A 14,926-nucleotide genomic window follows, 5' to 3' on the forward strand; every position below is an offset into this window, starting at 1 on the left:
AGGGAAAATTCAAGGTCTTTTGGAAGACAGGCTGTGCAGTGGTGAGGAATGGATGGGATGGGAACAGCTGGGATGAGATGGGATGGAATGAGGTGAGGTGAGATGGGAACGGCTGGGATGGGATGAGACAGGATATGATAGGATGGGGCAGGATAGGATGGGATGGAACAAGATGAGATGGGGATGGGGATGGGATGAGGATGTTCTCCCACCACACCACCAAGCCCTGATCCACAGTACACCCCACAGACGGGAGTATCAGTGACATGGCTCCATCTGCATTGTCCCCCCAGGCTGCCAGCCCCCTCTGTGTGGGAGGGAACTCCCCTTCCCCCCAGTGGGGATGCAGCAGCCCCTCCATCTCCATGTTCCGGGGATCTCGGTGCCGCCGCTCCCCGTGCGGGGAGAGAGGGATCCTCCCCTGACCTGTGTTCCCATCATCCGCCTGCCCGGGTGTTCTCTGCAGACAAGGCAACGATTTTAATGTCCCAGTGAACAAGCTGTCGGGATGCATCAGCCTCAAAGGGCAGCCTTCAGAGCTGCCTTCTCCTCCCGGGCGCTGCCTGGGCAAGGAAAACCAATTCCAGCTCCGCGCGCACACGCGCGCCTCACCGGTGCCTGTGATTTTCCAGCCTTTTCACGAAAAATCCTCGCAAACCCCGCTGGTGAGGAGGGGGAGGCAGCGGGCCCGGGCTGGGGGTCGCAGGGGAGGCGCCGTGGGCCGGCAGAGGGGCAGCCCCGCGGGCAGAGCCCGGTGATGTGATGGGACCTGAGCGCTGCGGAGCCGTCAGGAGCCCGGGCAGAGATGAGCTGAGAAAAGCCGTGAGCAGAGCTGACATCTGCCCCCTGGGCGGGTACCTAATGAGCGGAGACATTGTCCATTTGCAGAGACGAGGGAAAGTTAAAAGATTTCCGAGCTGACACCTGGCAACCTCCACCGGCGTTCCCGGGCAAACAGCAAGGGAAGGAGAACGGGAATGGGGGACTGGAACCGGTCGCCCCCGGGCTCGGCAGGGGTGGGTGAGCTGGAGGGTCGCGGCGTTGGCATCTCAGCAGCTCATCCACGCTGCCCGAATCCCCCCTGCTTGTGATTTCCTGCCACGTTAGAAGAGAAGCTGGTGCTTTCTGGGAGCTGGGGGGCCCTGGCAGGGTCCCATGCGGCCCCATACCCTACGAGAAGGCAGCGGCATGGCGAGGAGCACATCCCTGGCTCCAGCAGCACACCAGACCTGCCCTAGGCTGGGATCTGGGCACGGGTAAAGGCTCCTGTGCCCCGTGGCCTCCACATCCCAGGAGCATCCCAGGATGGCACTCAGCCCCCAGCACCACCCAGCAGGCCCCCCCACGCTTCCACAAACCTAGTTCAGTCAGTCCCTATAAATCCAGCCTCCCTAAGCCCACTTGTCACAAGCTCTTCCCCAGCTCACCTCCAGCCTCCTCGCTACCCACCACCTTCCACTGGTGACAAGACAGGAGCGATGGAGCGGCAGAAGGGAGAGCCCTGTGTCACCCCTATCTATCGCCTCCCCGTTTTCCCCTCGGGAAAACCTGGCTCTAAAAGTACCTGTGAGCCAGCAAACACCCCCACTGCCCGCCCCAAATCCCTGGCAGCGTGATGCTCTTCTCCCCACCTGCCTGTCTGCTTTCCCAAAGGCTGAGTGGATTTATGGGGAAATCATCTCCCTGCAACTATCCTGGCTGAAAGGGGAGATCCTGGAGCATCCTCCAGGCTTTCCACCAGCATAAAAAGCAGCTTAAAAGCACTGACGTTACTCCACACGGTTTTCACCAGCTCCACCAACAAACAATCTTGGGTCTAAACCCCATTACAAGCACGACTTTCACCTGCCTAGCTCCAGGGATTTTTGCTCCTTTCCAACAGATATAGCCAGAAACGCCCAAAAGAAGGGTGCAAGCTCTTTCCTGGGATGCCTGGGAGTGCAAACAGCAGCTGGGCTCAGGCTGCTCCTCCCTGGCACCCGCTGACCTGCTGGGCTCGAGCAGATGGAGCAGCCACAAATCCCCCCGTAAGCCAGGGAAGGGACTAATCTCCTAGAGGACAAATCGGTTGGCAAGGGGGGGAAGCTCAACATTCCACCTTTTCCTCCCTCCTCCGACAAACCCAGCAGCATCCAGCATACCCAGAGGGATCCCAGCATCCCCGAGGGTGGAGGAGACACCAGGAGTTCAGGTACCTGGTGGAGACCTGGTCTGGGGACAAGCAGACATTTAGGTCATGGCAAGCTAAGCCTTACATGCCCTGTGCAAGGAGACATAGCAGCTGGTGTCTCTGTGGGGAAAAGCACATCTGGTGAGCCCTTAAAACTTCCAAAGTACTCCCCAGCCATGAAGGGCTGAGGCTTGTTCAAGACTGAGAGGTCCTTGGTGGGCGTAGGAAGCTGGAGGAGCAGCCACTGGGATGAGGTGGAGCACCCACAGTGGAGTCCCTGGTCCTTCCTCACTGTTGGAGGAGGATTAGGTCCACTGGAGTGGGTTAGTCCAGGTCCCAGGATGGGATCTGGAGAGCCAAACACTCTCTCCAAAACACAGACATCCCCAGAAGAATTTGGGAATGACAACGTGCTGATGTCAAAGCACTCATGGGGCTGGCGCCGAGCCCCACAGCAGATCCCACCAGGGACATCACCCCCGGCCACGCTCACCCCGTGTCCCTCAGAAAGGTGTTTCTGCCCAAAGGACCCCAAACCAGAGCCCAAGGACACAGCCTGGTCCTGCTCCCAGGGCCATCCACAAGCAGCCAACCCTCTCCAACTCATTCTCCTCCTGCTCCAGAGCCCACAGAGAGCAAGGAGGTCACCAAATTTTGTGCCACCCTTCATTCTTCTGGGTTGTGTTTCTTTATCCTCTCCTCCTTTCTTTCTTGTGTCCCCTCTTCCCTCACTTCAGGGCTGGAAAACTCCTCCTGTGTGCTCACAAGGGACAAATGTCTCGCCAGATATCGTCAGCCCTGCTCAGAAAACTCCGAGGTGGGTGAGCTGACGAGGACAGGCACGAGAGCACTCAGAAACGCTTGGGAGGAGGAGGCTGCAGCCCAGGGAGAGGATGGGAAGGGCACAGGCTGGGATGCATGGCATCTGGGTTTGGATTGCACCCTGCACCTCGGATGGAGGAGCGTGGATGGCCAGCAGAGCCTGGGGAAGCCCTGACGAGGTGTAACACCCACCAGCGTGGCACAGCATCAGTGCCACCTCTCTGGGGAACCATATCCCACTGCACATCCCAGGGAATGGCCTGGGACAGAGGGTGAGACACTGTGTGTCCCTGGGGACCGTGGCCACTCAAGCTATGCAGTCAGAACAGACAACTTCAGGTCCCTCACTCATCCATCCCCATGCCCCAGAGGGGAGATCTGGGGAAAATCCCAAAATTTTCCAGAGGGAACCCCAGAAAAACCTGTTTTCCAGGCGGGAAAACTGAGTCACAAAGGAAATCACCACAGACAGGCTTGCCTGCCCCATGGAGCCACACTGTCCCAGGGAAGGGCTTCATTTCCCAGATACCCTGGGCTCATGTTATCATGCCCTGCCTTCCTGTTATGAGACCAATAAAAGCCTTTAAATAGGGAATAGTGTCCATATTTTAAGGAAAGCTTAGAGGCACACAGCGAGTGAGCATCTCTGGAGGTCTCTGGTCCAGCTCCCACCCTGAGCAGGGTCACTCCAGAGATGGATTAGGCTGCCTGGCATGAAATAATTCCACCCTGGAACCTCAAAACTCTTTCCAAGCTCTCCATTTTCTGCCTGCACACAAGGAGATGTTCCCTGGATGCCAGCACCAAAAAGCCTCATTTTTAGCCTTTCCAGAGCACAACGGGCAGCAGGGACCTCATCACAGATCAGCACCTGGATAGAAGGGGACAGCTCCATGGTGGTGCCCACAGTGATGATGTCCCCATGCCCATGGTTGTGACCCCATGCCCACAGCAGTGTCCAGCCCAGAATGACCACCAGTCTGTGTGACCTGTGCCAGGGGGGGACATGCCACCATCAGGCCAAGGGTCCCCTGGACAGCCCCAGGCCTGTGGTGGGGCCATTCCCACCTCCTCACCTCTGGAGTGGGTTCCGGGCGCAGCACAACGTGCAGGCACATCTGGCAGCGTGGGGAGGGTGGAGCTGCAGCTGGATGGGCGGCTCTTTCCCTGCAGAATAAAGGGATCAGGGTCAGTTACGGGGCAAAAGCACCTTCCAAGCAAGGTGTCCCCCACAGCAGGTCCCTGTCCTGGGGACACCTGCACACGCGTTTGAAGCCAGGCCAAAGATGCCACCACCCCAATTCCCTCAGGACAAGCAAGTCCCAGAGGAAGCTTGTCCCAACCCAGCTGACCAGAGTCCTCTAAGGCACAACCAGAGCCCTCCAGGGCGCTTGGATTTTCAGGAAATCATCACCTTGTGCTGGGAAAGTAGGGACAAGGGGGTTTGCTCCTTGGTGGCGGGGATGCATGAGTCATCCTCCAGCCTGATGCCCTTGAAACAGAGCCAAAAAAGCTTTTACCCAAAGTAGCCAGCAATAGGATACGGGAGCTGGAGCTCCAGGATTAACCCTTTCCCGGCAGAAGCTGGCTGGCTGCCCTCCCATGCAGATCCTTTCTCCTCCTCTGCTCACTGCTGGGTTTTCCCACTGTGTGCACCCACCAGCTTGGTGGGCACGATGCCAACACTGCCCTGGCAAGGGCAGGGAGAGGGACATGCCATGAGACCCCAGTGATGGGCTGCTGCCGGACCAAATGGGGTTGGAAACGCAGGCCCCCCACGTGGAGAACAGCATTTCTCTCCCACATGTCCCACCACAAAGCCTGCCCAGAAAACAGGACAATGTTTGGGGTCTACCAAAGGGAAAACACAACTCAAAAAGATAAGGTGGGAAATGTAAAGCTCTTTGTTTCGCTCTTTTGGGGGGAAAGCTCTTGATTCCTACTCTCCTGAGTCCTTGTTTCATTTAGGAACCCACCATCCATCCATAGCTCCCATGGGATCCCCACTGATCGGTGTGCCAAGACTTGATGGACTTTCCCCAAAACAGGGGGAACCAGCCTGCTGGAAAATCCCATATTCCCTCCTTGACAGAAAACAGCCCCTTGGGGACAGGTGGGAATTCCTGTGTTAGAAGGAGGTTTTCCTCCCTGCAGGCAGGCAGAGAGGTGCCAGCACCCAGCTTTCCTGCCAACTTGGTGACAACAGCCCCGTTTCTGCAGTGTGGAAAGGCGGGAGCTTCAACCCATGGCCGTGGCAGTGGGGACGAGCATCACTGAGCTGGGACAGGGCAGGAGGATGGAGGATGATGCTCCTTGCCCAGGGCTGGGAGTGAAGCGCCCACCCAGGGGTGGCTGCAGCACCACAGCCTCACTGTGCAAGGCCCCAAAACAAGCCCAGACTCTCCTGGGGCCATCAAAAAGAGAAGGGAAAGGTGCTGGGGGTTATATTGGTGCCCACCAACACCACGGCCCCATGGATCCAAGCATCGCTCAACCCACCCCAGCAGTCTGGCAGCAGTTTTGGCACCGGCACGGACCTGCCCTGCGCATTTGAAGTGAGCTCAGACAGGGATTTCCCTCTCACATCCTCCCACAGGCCGCTATGGAGATGCTCCTTGAAAGCATGGGTTAGGTCACGGAGATTCTGAGTGGCTTCCTCACCTCCCGCAGGGCTCTCCATCCCCAGCTGGCTTCCTTACAGTCAGCACTGGGGGCTGCTAAGCGTCCCCTCCACCCTGGGGGATCCCTGTGCCCCTGCCAGCCCACCCAAGGGTGGGTGCAGTGTCCTGGATCTCCCAGCAGGACCACCCACTCCCTTGTGCTGCATCCCTCAGGATGCACCGGCGCGCTCGGCTCTCCCAAGGATGGGCAGCACGAACTGCCCAGGCCTGGAAAGGCTGGAAATCCCCCACACCCCCAGCACCAGGGGCACCACGGCCCCGAGCTGCCCCCTCTGCCCTTGCTGCCTGCAGGACTGGGGGCAGCTCCTGCAGCAATTCCCGGGGGCCTTGCAGCAGCCTCGTGCGGTGGGGATGCTCTGCGGCGCAGCGCGTGCCGAGGATGCTGCACAGGGCTGGGCTGCTGCACGGAGCCCTCCCCAGGACGGGTCTCACCCACACCCCGGCAGGACTTGCTGAAAGGAGGTGGGCAATAAAACACTGCCCCAGGAGCGAGAGCTGAATAAACTGACCCCTCCTGAGCCCAGGTGATGAGGGGTGCAACCTCAGTAGGGAGCAATCCCAGCGCCGGGCACCCTCTGCTCCCTCGAGGAACTGGAGAACCAGCCCAGTGATCAGGTGGGTGCCAGGGGGTTAAAATTAGATGATCTTTAAGGACCCTTCCAACCCAAATCATTCTGTGATGATTCAGGAAGGACAGAAAAGTCCTGCCTGGGGAAACAGGCTCCCAGGAGACGATTTACCCAGCTACAGGGGAAGTTTGGAGGCCTGGGACCTCTTTTCTCCTCCCCCCAGCACTGATGCTGGGGCTGCATTTGCACTGCTTGGTGACCACCACACCTGGAGCAGGGGCTCATCATGACCACCAGTCTGACACTCGTGGGACCCCATGGGTGCTGGCACCCAAAAACCAGCAGCCAGGGCTCAGAAACACACACTAGACTGACACCGTGGGACCTCTCGGGATGTTCCTACCCAAAGCCATGCAGCATCCCCGCTGTCACCCATCCCCGTGCACGCTTCTCCCTGCAGTGACGAGTGGGGGGGTCGGAAAGCCGCTCCCCTTGGAGACCCCCCCCCTTGTCCCCAGGTGGGGACAGCACTTTGGGCTTGTTTCAGCACAGCCCGGGAGCCTCCCAAGGCTGGGAGCCGGGGACCGAAAACTCCCAGCAGCCTCGCAGAGCCGCCCAGCCGGGAAGGTGGCAGCGCACGGGGACGGGGGGGACACGGGGCCAGGGTCGGTGGGTGCACGCCCTCCGCTCCCTGGAGTGATGCCGCACCGGGAGCCGCCTCGCCCCGACGCTGCCCCACCGCACCCACCCGCGGCCCCGCTCCAGGTGCCGGGGTGCCCCTGCGGGACCGGGAGCTTCGTCCCGGGCCCCCCCCACGCCCAGAACACACTCCCCAGAGAAGGCAAAGCCCTACCTGTGTCCGGACGGACGGCCGGCCGGGCGAGGGAGGGCCGGGGCAGGGCTGACTCAGGGGCGGCGGCAGCCGGAGCCGAGCGGGAGCGCCCAGCCCTGCCCGCCGCCCCCCCGGCTCTGCCCGGCCCCCCGACTTCCTGCCCCGGCCCTTCCCGTCCCAGACACAGTCCCTGCCTCTAAACCCGCTCCTCCCCTGCCTCAACTCCTTCTCTAGCTCCTGCTCCTGCCCCAGCCCCTCCACTGCCCTCTCCCTAAATACAGCCCCTGCCGCAGCCCCTGGACCCGCTCCTCCCCCGCCCCAGCTCCTGCTCACCACCCTACTCAGTCCCTACTCCTGCCCCCGCCCCTTCACTGCCCTCCCCCTGCTCCTGCCCCCAAACCAGCTCTGCCCCTGCCCTGTGGCGGCTGGGGGGAGTCCGCGGTGACACTGCCCAGGGTGACACTGCCCCAAGGTGGTGGCACTGCCCCAGGGTGCTGCCATTGCCCGGGCACCCAGCCTCACCCCGGACCCACACCCTGCGGAGCTCCTGCACCCAGAGCCGGCCGCATTTAAGGAGGGACCTAACCCTGCCACCATCCTGGCCAGCAGGGATGGGCGGACAGGTCCGGTCCCACCTGCCCGCGGGAGGGACAGGGTGGGGACAGGGAGCTGGCGGACACGTCTGCTGTGGTCTGGCCACCCTCCCCAGGACCACCTGGGGGGCTCAGTGGGGCTGGAAGTCTGTATGGGAATACCCAGGCGGTGCCTAGACCCCTTACAGGCTGGCTTGGGGTGACGGTCCCCGGACGTCTGGGATCCTGCTGCCTCGCTTCCAGGCGGGAACATATAAATATTTCAGCGGAATAGCCGAGCCCTGTCAGCTTGCATCTGCTTCTGGCAGGGTGAGCGCTGGGAAAGGGGGAGGAAAAGCGGGGAGAGAAGATGCCCTCGGAAGATGCGTCATCTCCCGGCAGATGGGGCGCCAGCTCCGGGCCCCGATTCTCGGGGGGCTCCACCTCCTCTACGGATGCTCTTCCACCCGGGAGAAGTGCAGGGCTGCGCTTCAGCCCCTCCTGGTCCTGATGGCCGGACTCGCCCCATGAGCAGCTCCCGGGGGCTGCTGCCAGGCTGGGCGGCGGGATGAGGAGACTCGGGAACTCCGCTTGGAGCACAGCGGGCAACTGTTCGGGACCCTCTGCGATGCGGCACAGGCCGGACTGGAACAAATCCGCCCCCAGGAAACAAACGGGCGCAGAAATAAACCCAAGCAGCCATGGGTATGATAAATCGGCGGAGGGAGCCAAGGCGGGGGGCAGCGTCGCCCAGGCCCCGCAGCCCAGAGGCCACGGCAGATGGGCGAGGGACTGACCCCGGCTGAGGGGGGTGGGAAAGGGGGTCCTTGACCCCCGCCGCTGCCTCCGGAGGGGATTTGTCCCCGAACGGGACACACGAGTCCCGGGCAGCTCCTCCCCTTCCTGCCGCCCGCTGCACTCTGGGACTTGTAGTCCCCGCGCCGCCCCACACGTGGGGCGCGACTACATTTCCCGAGGTACTCCCATACCCTCCTCCTCCTCCTGCTCCTGCTCCTCCTGCTCCTCCTGCTGCCGTGCCGCTGTCCGGGATCACCGCGGATCGGGCGAGGCGGCAGCGGGCAGCCCCGGATCCCCGCCTCGCCCTGGCCCATCCATGCCCTCCGCCCACCAGGTACGGGGTGCTGGGTGCGGGTGTCGCCGGGGCCGTGGCGTGCCCGGCGGGGTCCCTGGGATGCCGCCGGTGTTGTTTCCCCCGGGTGCTGGGGATGTGGGGTACCCCCAAACCCCTCCTCTGCCAGGTGCACCCCAAACCGCCCGCAGCGCCCATCCCTTGGTGCCGGGCGGCGGGAGGCAGAGCGGGGCCCGCACGCTGGGCGAGGGTGTGTTTTCAGGAGCTTCCCACCCCTTGTTTTAGGGAAGGTGCCCCGGGGACTCGCGCACTCCCATTCGGCGTGGCAGCTCGCCACAGAACACGTCGTGCCTTGGCAGTGTCCCTTGTGTGTCACCGACACGCGGCTGGGGGTGTCCAGGGCTGTCCCCTCTGGACCGCGGTGGCCGTGGCTCTGCGGGGAGCTGAGCCTGAGCTCGGCCGCCCGTGTCACCTGTGACCCCGGGCTGACAGCGGTGTGTGGCGTGACAGGGATCCATGTCAAGGGCACACCCCGATAACCCGGTGACAAACAGGTTCACGCGGTGATAACGGGCTGGCTCTGCTGCCTCTCCCTCCCTCTCTCTTCTGCCTCTCCCTCGTCCCTCCGCTCCCTGGCTTGTGCTAGGGATGAAGGATGGAGCATTCCCTGGGACTCATGGCCACTCACCTCCAGCAGAGGAGCTCCAGGGATGTTCTGGAGAAGGAGAATTGGGTGCGACCAGATGCGTTCTGGTCTGGAGTCTCTTTGTGGGGGGGGGGGACACATGCTGGGAGTTGGTGCTCCTGGGAATGGAGCAGCTTCGTGGAGCTGCATCCTCCTTTTAGTGTGGGTGGTTTCCTGTGGGCCGGGGATGCATGTGTGTGTCCCTCCCGGATGGAGACGGCAGGAGATGGGGTGCAGAGAGTGGCAAACATCCCATAGGGGTCATGGCGCACATGGCGGCGAGTGGCTGCCGCAGGTGACATCCACAGCCCGCCTTGGGGACAAGAAGGCGATGGGGCAGAGTCCAGGCACTCGCGGCGGCAGTGGCCCTGGCACGGTGCTGGGGTGGGCGCTTGGCGGGGGTTAGCCCTTGCTCCTTGCCCCTTGCCCTTCCTGCCACAGCGGTGGGGCAGTGCTCCGGCCAGTGCCGGACGGGCTCGCTGGCCGGTGAGTGCCCGAGTGCCTGCCTTGGTCCCCAGGGATCTCTTTAGGAGGTGGGGGCTGTTTGCCCAGCCATGAGCTGTGGGACATCGGTGTTTTGGTGATACTCAGGCACCACGGGAATGCTGCTGGAGCAGTGAGTCCTCTCTGGGGCAAATGGGCACTCAGCTTTCTGTAGGTTTTGGTCACCACCAGCTTTCCCCTGCTGGCACTGGTGCTGGCTCATGTCCCCGTTAGCCCTGTGTTATCTGGCAGCAAGGAGGGATTATCCCACAGTTTCACCATGCATGATCCAGTGGGACACAGACTGGAACCATGAACTTACTTGTTAATGACCGTGATTAGCTGTTCTGCAGTTATCAGGGTAATCAGGTTTCTAGACCTTGCTCCCGTGGTGTGGATTGGCATACGTGGAATTTTATGGCATGAAAAGTCACCTCGGTGACTTCTTGTGGGAGTGGGGAGCACTGGGAGGACTCCCAGTCCAGGCCTTCTCCTGTCCCTGCCCTCATCCCATGACTGCTAATCAGGTCTCCTGGCACTGCCAGCTTCCCTGCAGCCAAACCTCAGGATCTGAGCTTTTAATCCCCCTCTGGACCGTGAATCTCGTGGCATTTTGCATTCTCCCCAGGCTGAGCATTGTGTCCCACCAGGAAGAGCCAAGGGGCAGCCGCTTGCCTGCGGCTCAGCTGCAGCCCTGCCAGCTACTGAGTAACACGGGTGGCCCCGTGCCCTGTGTGCACATTAACTCACTTCCACAGCCAGCACATTCCCAGTGCCATCCCTTCCGGAGCATCCCCGGCGCAGGGTGTCTGCATCCCTCTGCCTCTGTAGCTCAGAGGGAAGCGTTGCTCCAGGAAGCGGCAAAACCCCACTGAGTCTCAAAGGGGAGGAAAAGGAGGTGATGGGAGCTGAGGATGCCCCACCGTGGATCCAGATGCTCCGTGCATCCAGGCTCCGGATGCACGTGATGTACGAGTGCAGCCCGAAATGACCCCCCCTGCTTCTGCACAGCGAGACGCACGGCCGCTTTTCTTCTTCCCAGAACACCTCCTGGGGAGAAGGTAGTGGTATTTATTTGCCTTGCGATTCTGGAGGAATTTTGAGCCTCTGCCAAATGCTGCTTTTTCCACAGAAACCGCAGCGCCCTGGTTTTCCATGCGTCCGAGAGTGCCTGTGGACAGAGAGGGGCTGCGTGGTCCGGCAGAGCCTGTGTAGCTGATGGCTCCTGGGATAATGCCGCTGCCCTGTTGCAAAGCCGTGCCCAGGAACAGTGATGGTGCCAAAAAGCTGGCGTCAGACACGGTGCCAGACCAGCGCTGGAAGCTACAAGTCTTCTACCTCTGCTTCTATGGCTTCATGACACAGATCCGGCCCGGGGAGAGCTTCATCACCCCTTATCTGCTGGGGCCCGACAGGAACTTCACAAAGGCAGAGGTGAGCTGTGGGCGCCCGGTCCCCCACCCTGGTGTCCCCCTTTATGGCCATGATCACCATCCTGGTGCTGCCCAGAGCATCCCCCCGTGGCTCTGGGGTGCACAGGGGTGTCATGTCCTGGGCATGGTGGTGTGTGCTGGCTCGTGGTGGTGCTTTCTGGGAGGGGAGGTGGTATGGTGTGCTGTGGGGCCCTGTCTCACTTGGCTGTGAGGTCACCCTGTCCCTGAGTGCCTGACTCAACTTGCCCTGGCATGAAACCTCATGCCCAGGCTGGCAACTCATTTTGGGGGGCACTGTGTGACCCCTGCCCACCTGAGCAGCCTGTGGGATGGTGGGAGGGTGCCGGGCTGGGAGAAGCCACACCCCACCCCACTGGGGAGACCTTTCCATGATGGCACGGTGCACTGCCGGGCCGCTGGCAAGTATGGGGTTAGGCAAGGAGGGGCCACAATGTCATCGTCTCCCCACCAAGGGATGCTGGCCCCGATCCCAGCCGACTGCTGCGTCTGTGGGAACGCTGCGTTCCCGGCACGGGAAGGGGCCGAGGCTCAGCCAGACCCCCAGCCGGGCGCGCTGCTGGTCACATTCCTCCCCAGGAGGTGCTGCCGTGGGGGTCAGCAGGTGGTGCCCACAGAGCCCACAGGTTGGGGGGCGTCCCCAGGGATGTACCCAGCGCTCAGCCCCTCCTTGCCCTCACGGCAGGTGACCAACGTGATCACGCCGGTGCTGTCCTACTCCTACATGGCCGTGCTGGTGCCCATCTTCCTGCTGACAGACTACCTGCGCTACAAGCCCGTGCTGGTGCTGCAGAGCCTGAGCCACATCTCCATCTGGCTGCTGCTGGTGCTGGGCACCTCCGTCCTGGCCATGCAGCTGATGGAGTTCTTCTATGGCATCACCATGGCCGCCCGCATCGCCTACTCCTCCTACATCTTCTCCCTGGTCGCCCCGTCCCGCTACCAGCGCATGGCCAGCTATTCCCGCTCTGCCGTGCTCCTGGGGGTCTTCACCAGCTCCGTGTTGGGACAGCTCTGCGTCACCCTGGGCGGCGTCTCCTTCCTCACCCTCAACTACGTCTCCTTGGGCTTTGTCAGCTTCGGCCTCCTTCTCACCCTCTTCCTCGAGCGGCCCCGGCGCAGCCTCTTCTTCAACCGGCCCGGGAGGGCCGGCGACGCGGCTGCGCCCACTGAGCTGGACAGGATGGCGGGGGGGGACGGCGGCAGGGGCACGCGGGGCTGGCGGGACATGGTGCTCTGCCGTATGCTGCGGGAGCTGGGAGCGCTGGCCAGGCAGCCCCAGCTCCGCCTCTGGTCCCTGTGGTGGGTCCTCAACTCGGCCGGGTACTACCTGATGCTGTACTATGCACACATCCTCTGGAACGAGATCTCTCCCACCGCGGACAACCGCCGGGCGTACAACGGAGGTGTGGATGCTGCCTCCACGCTGCTGGGTAACTCGCCTGGGATGGGGACACTGGGGCTGTGGGGGGACACTCACATCCTGCTGCATCCCCTGGGAATGGCTGGGGTCAGCAAGGAGGTAGCGGGGTGGGGGGGTCACTGCCATCCTGCTGCATCCCCTGGGAATGGCTGGGGTCAGCAGGAACGTGGCAGGATGCTCCATCCCCCTGCAGCCCTTGGGAATGGTGGTCCTTACAGAATTTTTGGTGGTTTGGCATTGGGGACAATGTGATGATCACTGGGCTGGGTGCCAGCCCAGGTAGGGCAGGGGATCCTCGAGGAGCTCACAGCATCCTTCATCCCTCCCCAGGAGCTGTCACCTCCTTCGCTGCTGGCTACGTGAAGATCCGCTGGACACTGTGGTCAGAGCTGGTGATTGGAGTGGTGACAGCATTCCAGGCGGGATTGCTCCTGCTCATGAACTCCACCACCAACATCTGGCTGTGCTACGCTGCCTACATCCTGTTCCGTGGCTCCCACCAGTTCCTGGTGCCCATTGCCATGTGCGTGGTGCTCCTGGGGACCCGCTCCCACCCTGGTGGCCAGATTGATGCCAGGGGTTCACCAGTGCTCCTGTTTTTCCCAGCTTCCAGATTGCTACCTCCCTCTCCAAAGAGCTCTGCGCTCTGGTCTTCGGGGTCAACACCTTCTTTGCCACCGTGCTGAAGACCATCATCACCATCATCGTGGCCGACAAGAGGGGCCTGGGCTTATCCGTGCATCCCCAGGTAGGGGTGGGGGGCACCCGGGATGGAGGTGGTTCCTGAATGGTGCGGGATGAAGGGAGGGGGCTCCAAGTGCTGTTCTCCCCTCTCCTCTCGTGCAGTTCTATGTCTATTTTGGCTTCTTCACGCTGCTGGCTGTGGCCTACCTGCTGGCGGCCATCGGCGTGGGCATCCGGCACAGCCGCCGCAAGCAGCCGGTGGAGCTGGCCCTGGCCAAGGAGCTGTGCCAGCTGCCCGTGGAGATTCCAGCGCAGGAGAAAAGCCCGGGTGCGGGCACTGTGTGAGCCTGAGCGCCGGCACCGCGACGCCATGGCCGGCTCTTGGCTCCCGAGGTCAGCATTGTCATCGTCACCGCGTGCTTGGCATCCCGTGCCACTGCTGGTCCTTGGTGCTGCTCTGCCGAGGATGGAACCCTTGGGACACGTTTTCTGCTCCGTGAGGACAGGGCTGCGCCCCTTCCCCGTCCCCACACGCGGAGCGGGGGCAGGATTCCCATGGTGCCACCGCAGGAGTGTGGATGGGGACCCCATCCCGCTGCGCCCCCATCATGGCACAGAGCCGGGCTACAAGAGGATGTTTCTTTATTCAGTGCCTTTAGAAAATGGTTTATAGGACACAACGGATGACCAAAAAAAAAAAATATAAAGATCCACAGGCTTTAAATTGCATTAATTACACAAAGTACAGTAGACTGTAAGAAATAGAGGCCGTGTGACTCGCACAGCTTTTATGGTAATCATTTCCATACAATAACAAAAAAAGCTAGTTACAAATTTCTCCTTTTTCTCTTCTTTTTTTTTGTTTTGTTTTTTTTTCTTTTAGCACCTTGGATTTGCCCACACCAATTCCAACCAGCTTTGCTGCGCCTTCGCCATTCGAGCCCAGCAAAGGTGGCACGGCGAGGGGGGGTGGCAGTGCCACACGTGCTCAACACGCACACACACACAGAAACACATGCCAAGGGCACAACTGCCCACGCCTCAGGGCAACCCTGTCACCCCAGTACCTGTGCTGGGCTGGCTGTGGCTGTACCTGGGCTGTGGGGGCACAGCCGGCGGTCCCCAGGGTGCATGGAAGGGATGGGGGAGACCGGACCCCCACCAGAGCTCTGCTGGCTGAGGGGTGGAGGTGAGGATGATGATGGGATGAGCCTTACCTGGGGAGGATGGAGACCATCTGGGGGAGCCCCAGCACTGCCAAGAGAAAGTCCCATGGGTGCGGTGCTGGGGTTTTGGCTGGAGAAGACCCCATGGCCTCAGCAGCAGGGATTTGGGTCCAACCCCAAGCTCCTGGTGAGGACAGCGCGGGGCTGGGAGGCTGGCGAGAGAGCCCCCACAGGCTTCTGAGGGGGACAGCCCGCACTGAACTCTCCCTGCCAAGCATCCTCCCACCCAGCCACCCCA

General features: G+C 61.6%; 1 protein-coding gene across 1 annotated transcript; it reads left to right on the forward strand.

Annotated features, from left to right (window-relative positions):
* Nucleotides 1–8,651: 8,651 nt before the first annotated feature.
* On the forward strand, nucleotides 8,652–14,225 carry SLC19A1 (solute carrier family 19 member 1). Its single transcript, XM_082285426.1, has 6 exons — nucleotides 8,652–8,778; nucleotides 11,037–11,338; nucleotides 12,041–12,788; nucleotides 13,109–13,301; nucleotides 13,385–13,526; nucleotides 13,625–14,225. Exons 2-6 carry the CDS (start codon nucleotides 11,123–11,125, stop codon nucleotides 13,805–13,807), a joined length of 1,482 nt encoding a protein of 493 aa, XP_082141552.1. The 5' UTR covers nucleotides 8,652–8,778; nucleotides 11,037–11,122; the 3' UTR covers nucleotides 13,808–14,225.
* The last annotated feature ends 701 nt before the right edge of the window (nucleotides 14,226–14,926 follow it).

Source organism: Coloeus monedula (assembly GCF_965178545.1).
Source record: "Coloeus monedula genome assembly, chromosome: 7".
Lineage (NCBI taxonomy): Eukaryota > Metazoa > Chordata > Aves > Passeriformes > Corvidae > Coloeus > Coloeus monedula.

Excerpts from the sequence above, each read along its gene's own strand:
- SLC19A1 (XM_082285426.1), top strand. The coding sequence starts at position 11,123 with ATGGCTCCTGGGATAATGCCGCTGCCCTGTTGCAAAGCCGTGCCCAGG. Across the intron at positions 12,789-13,108 it reads TGCTGCCTCCACGCTGCTGG|GAGCTGTCACCTCCTTCGCT; the intron begins GTAACTCGCCTG and ends ATCCCTCCCCAG. Across the intron at positions 13,302-13,384 it reads TTCCTGGTGCCCATTGCCAT|CTTCCAGATTGCTACCTCCC; the intron begins GTGCGTGGTGCT and ends TGTTTTTCCCAG.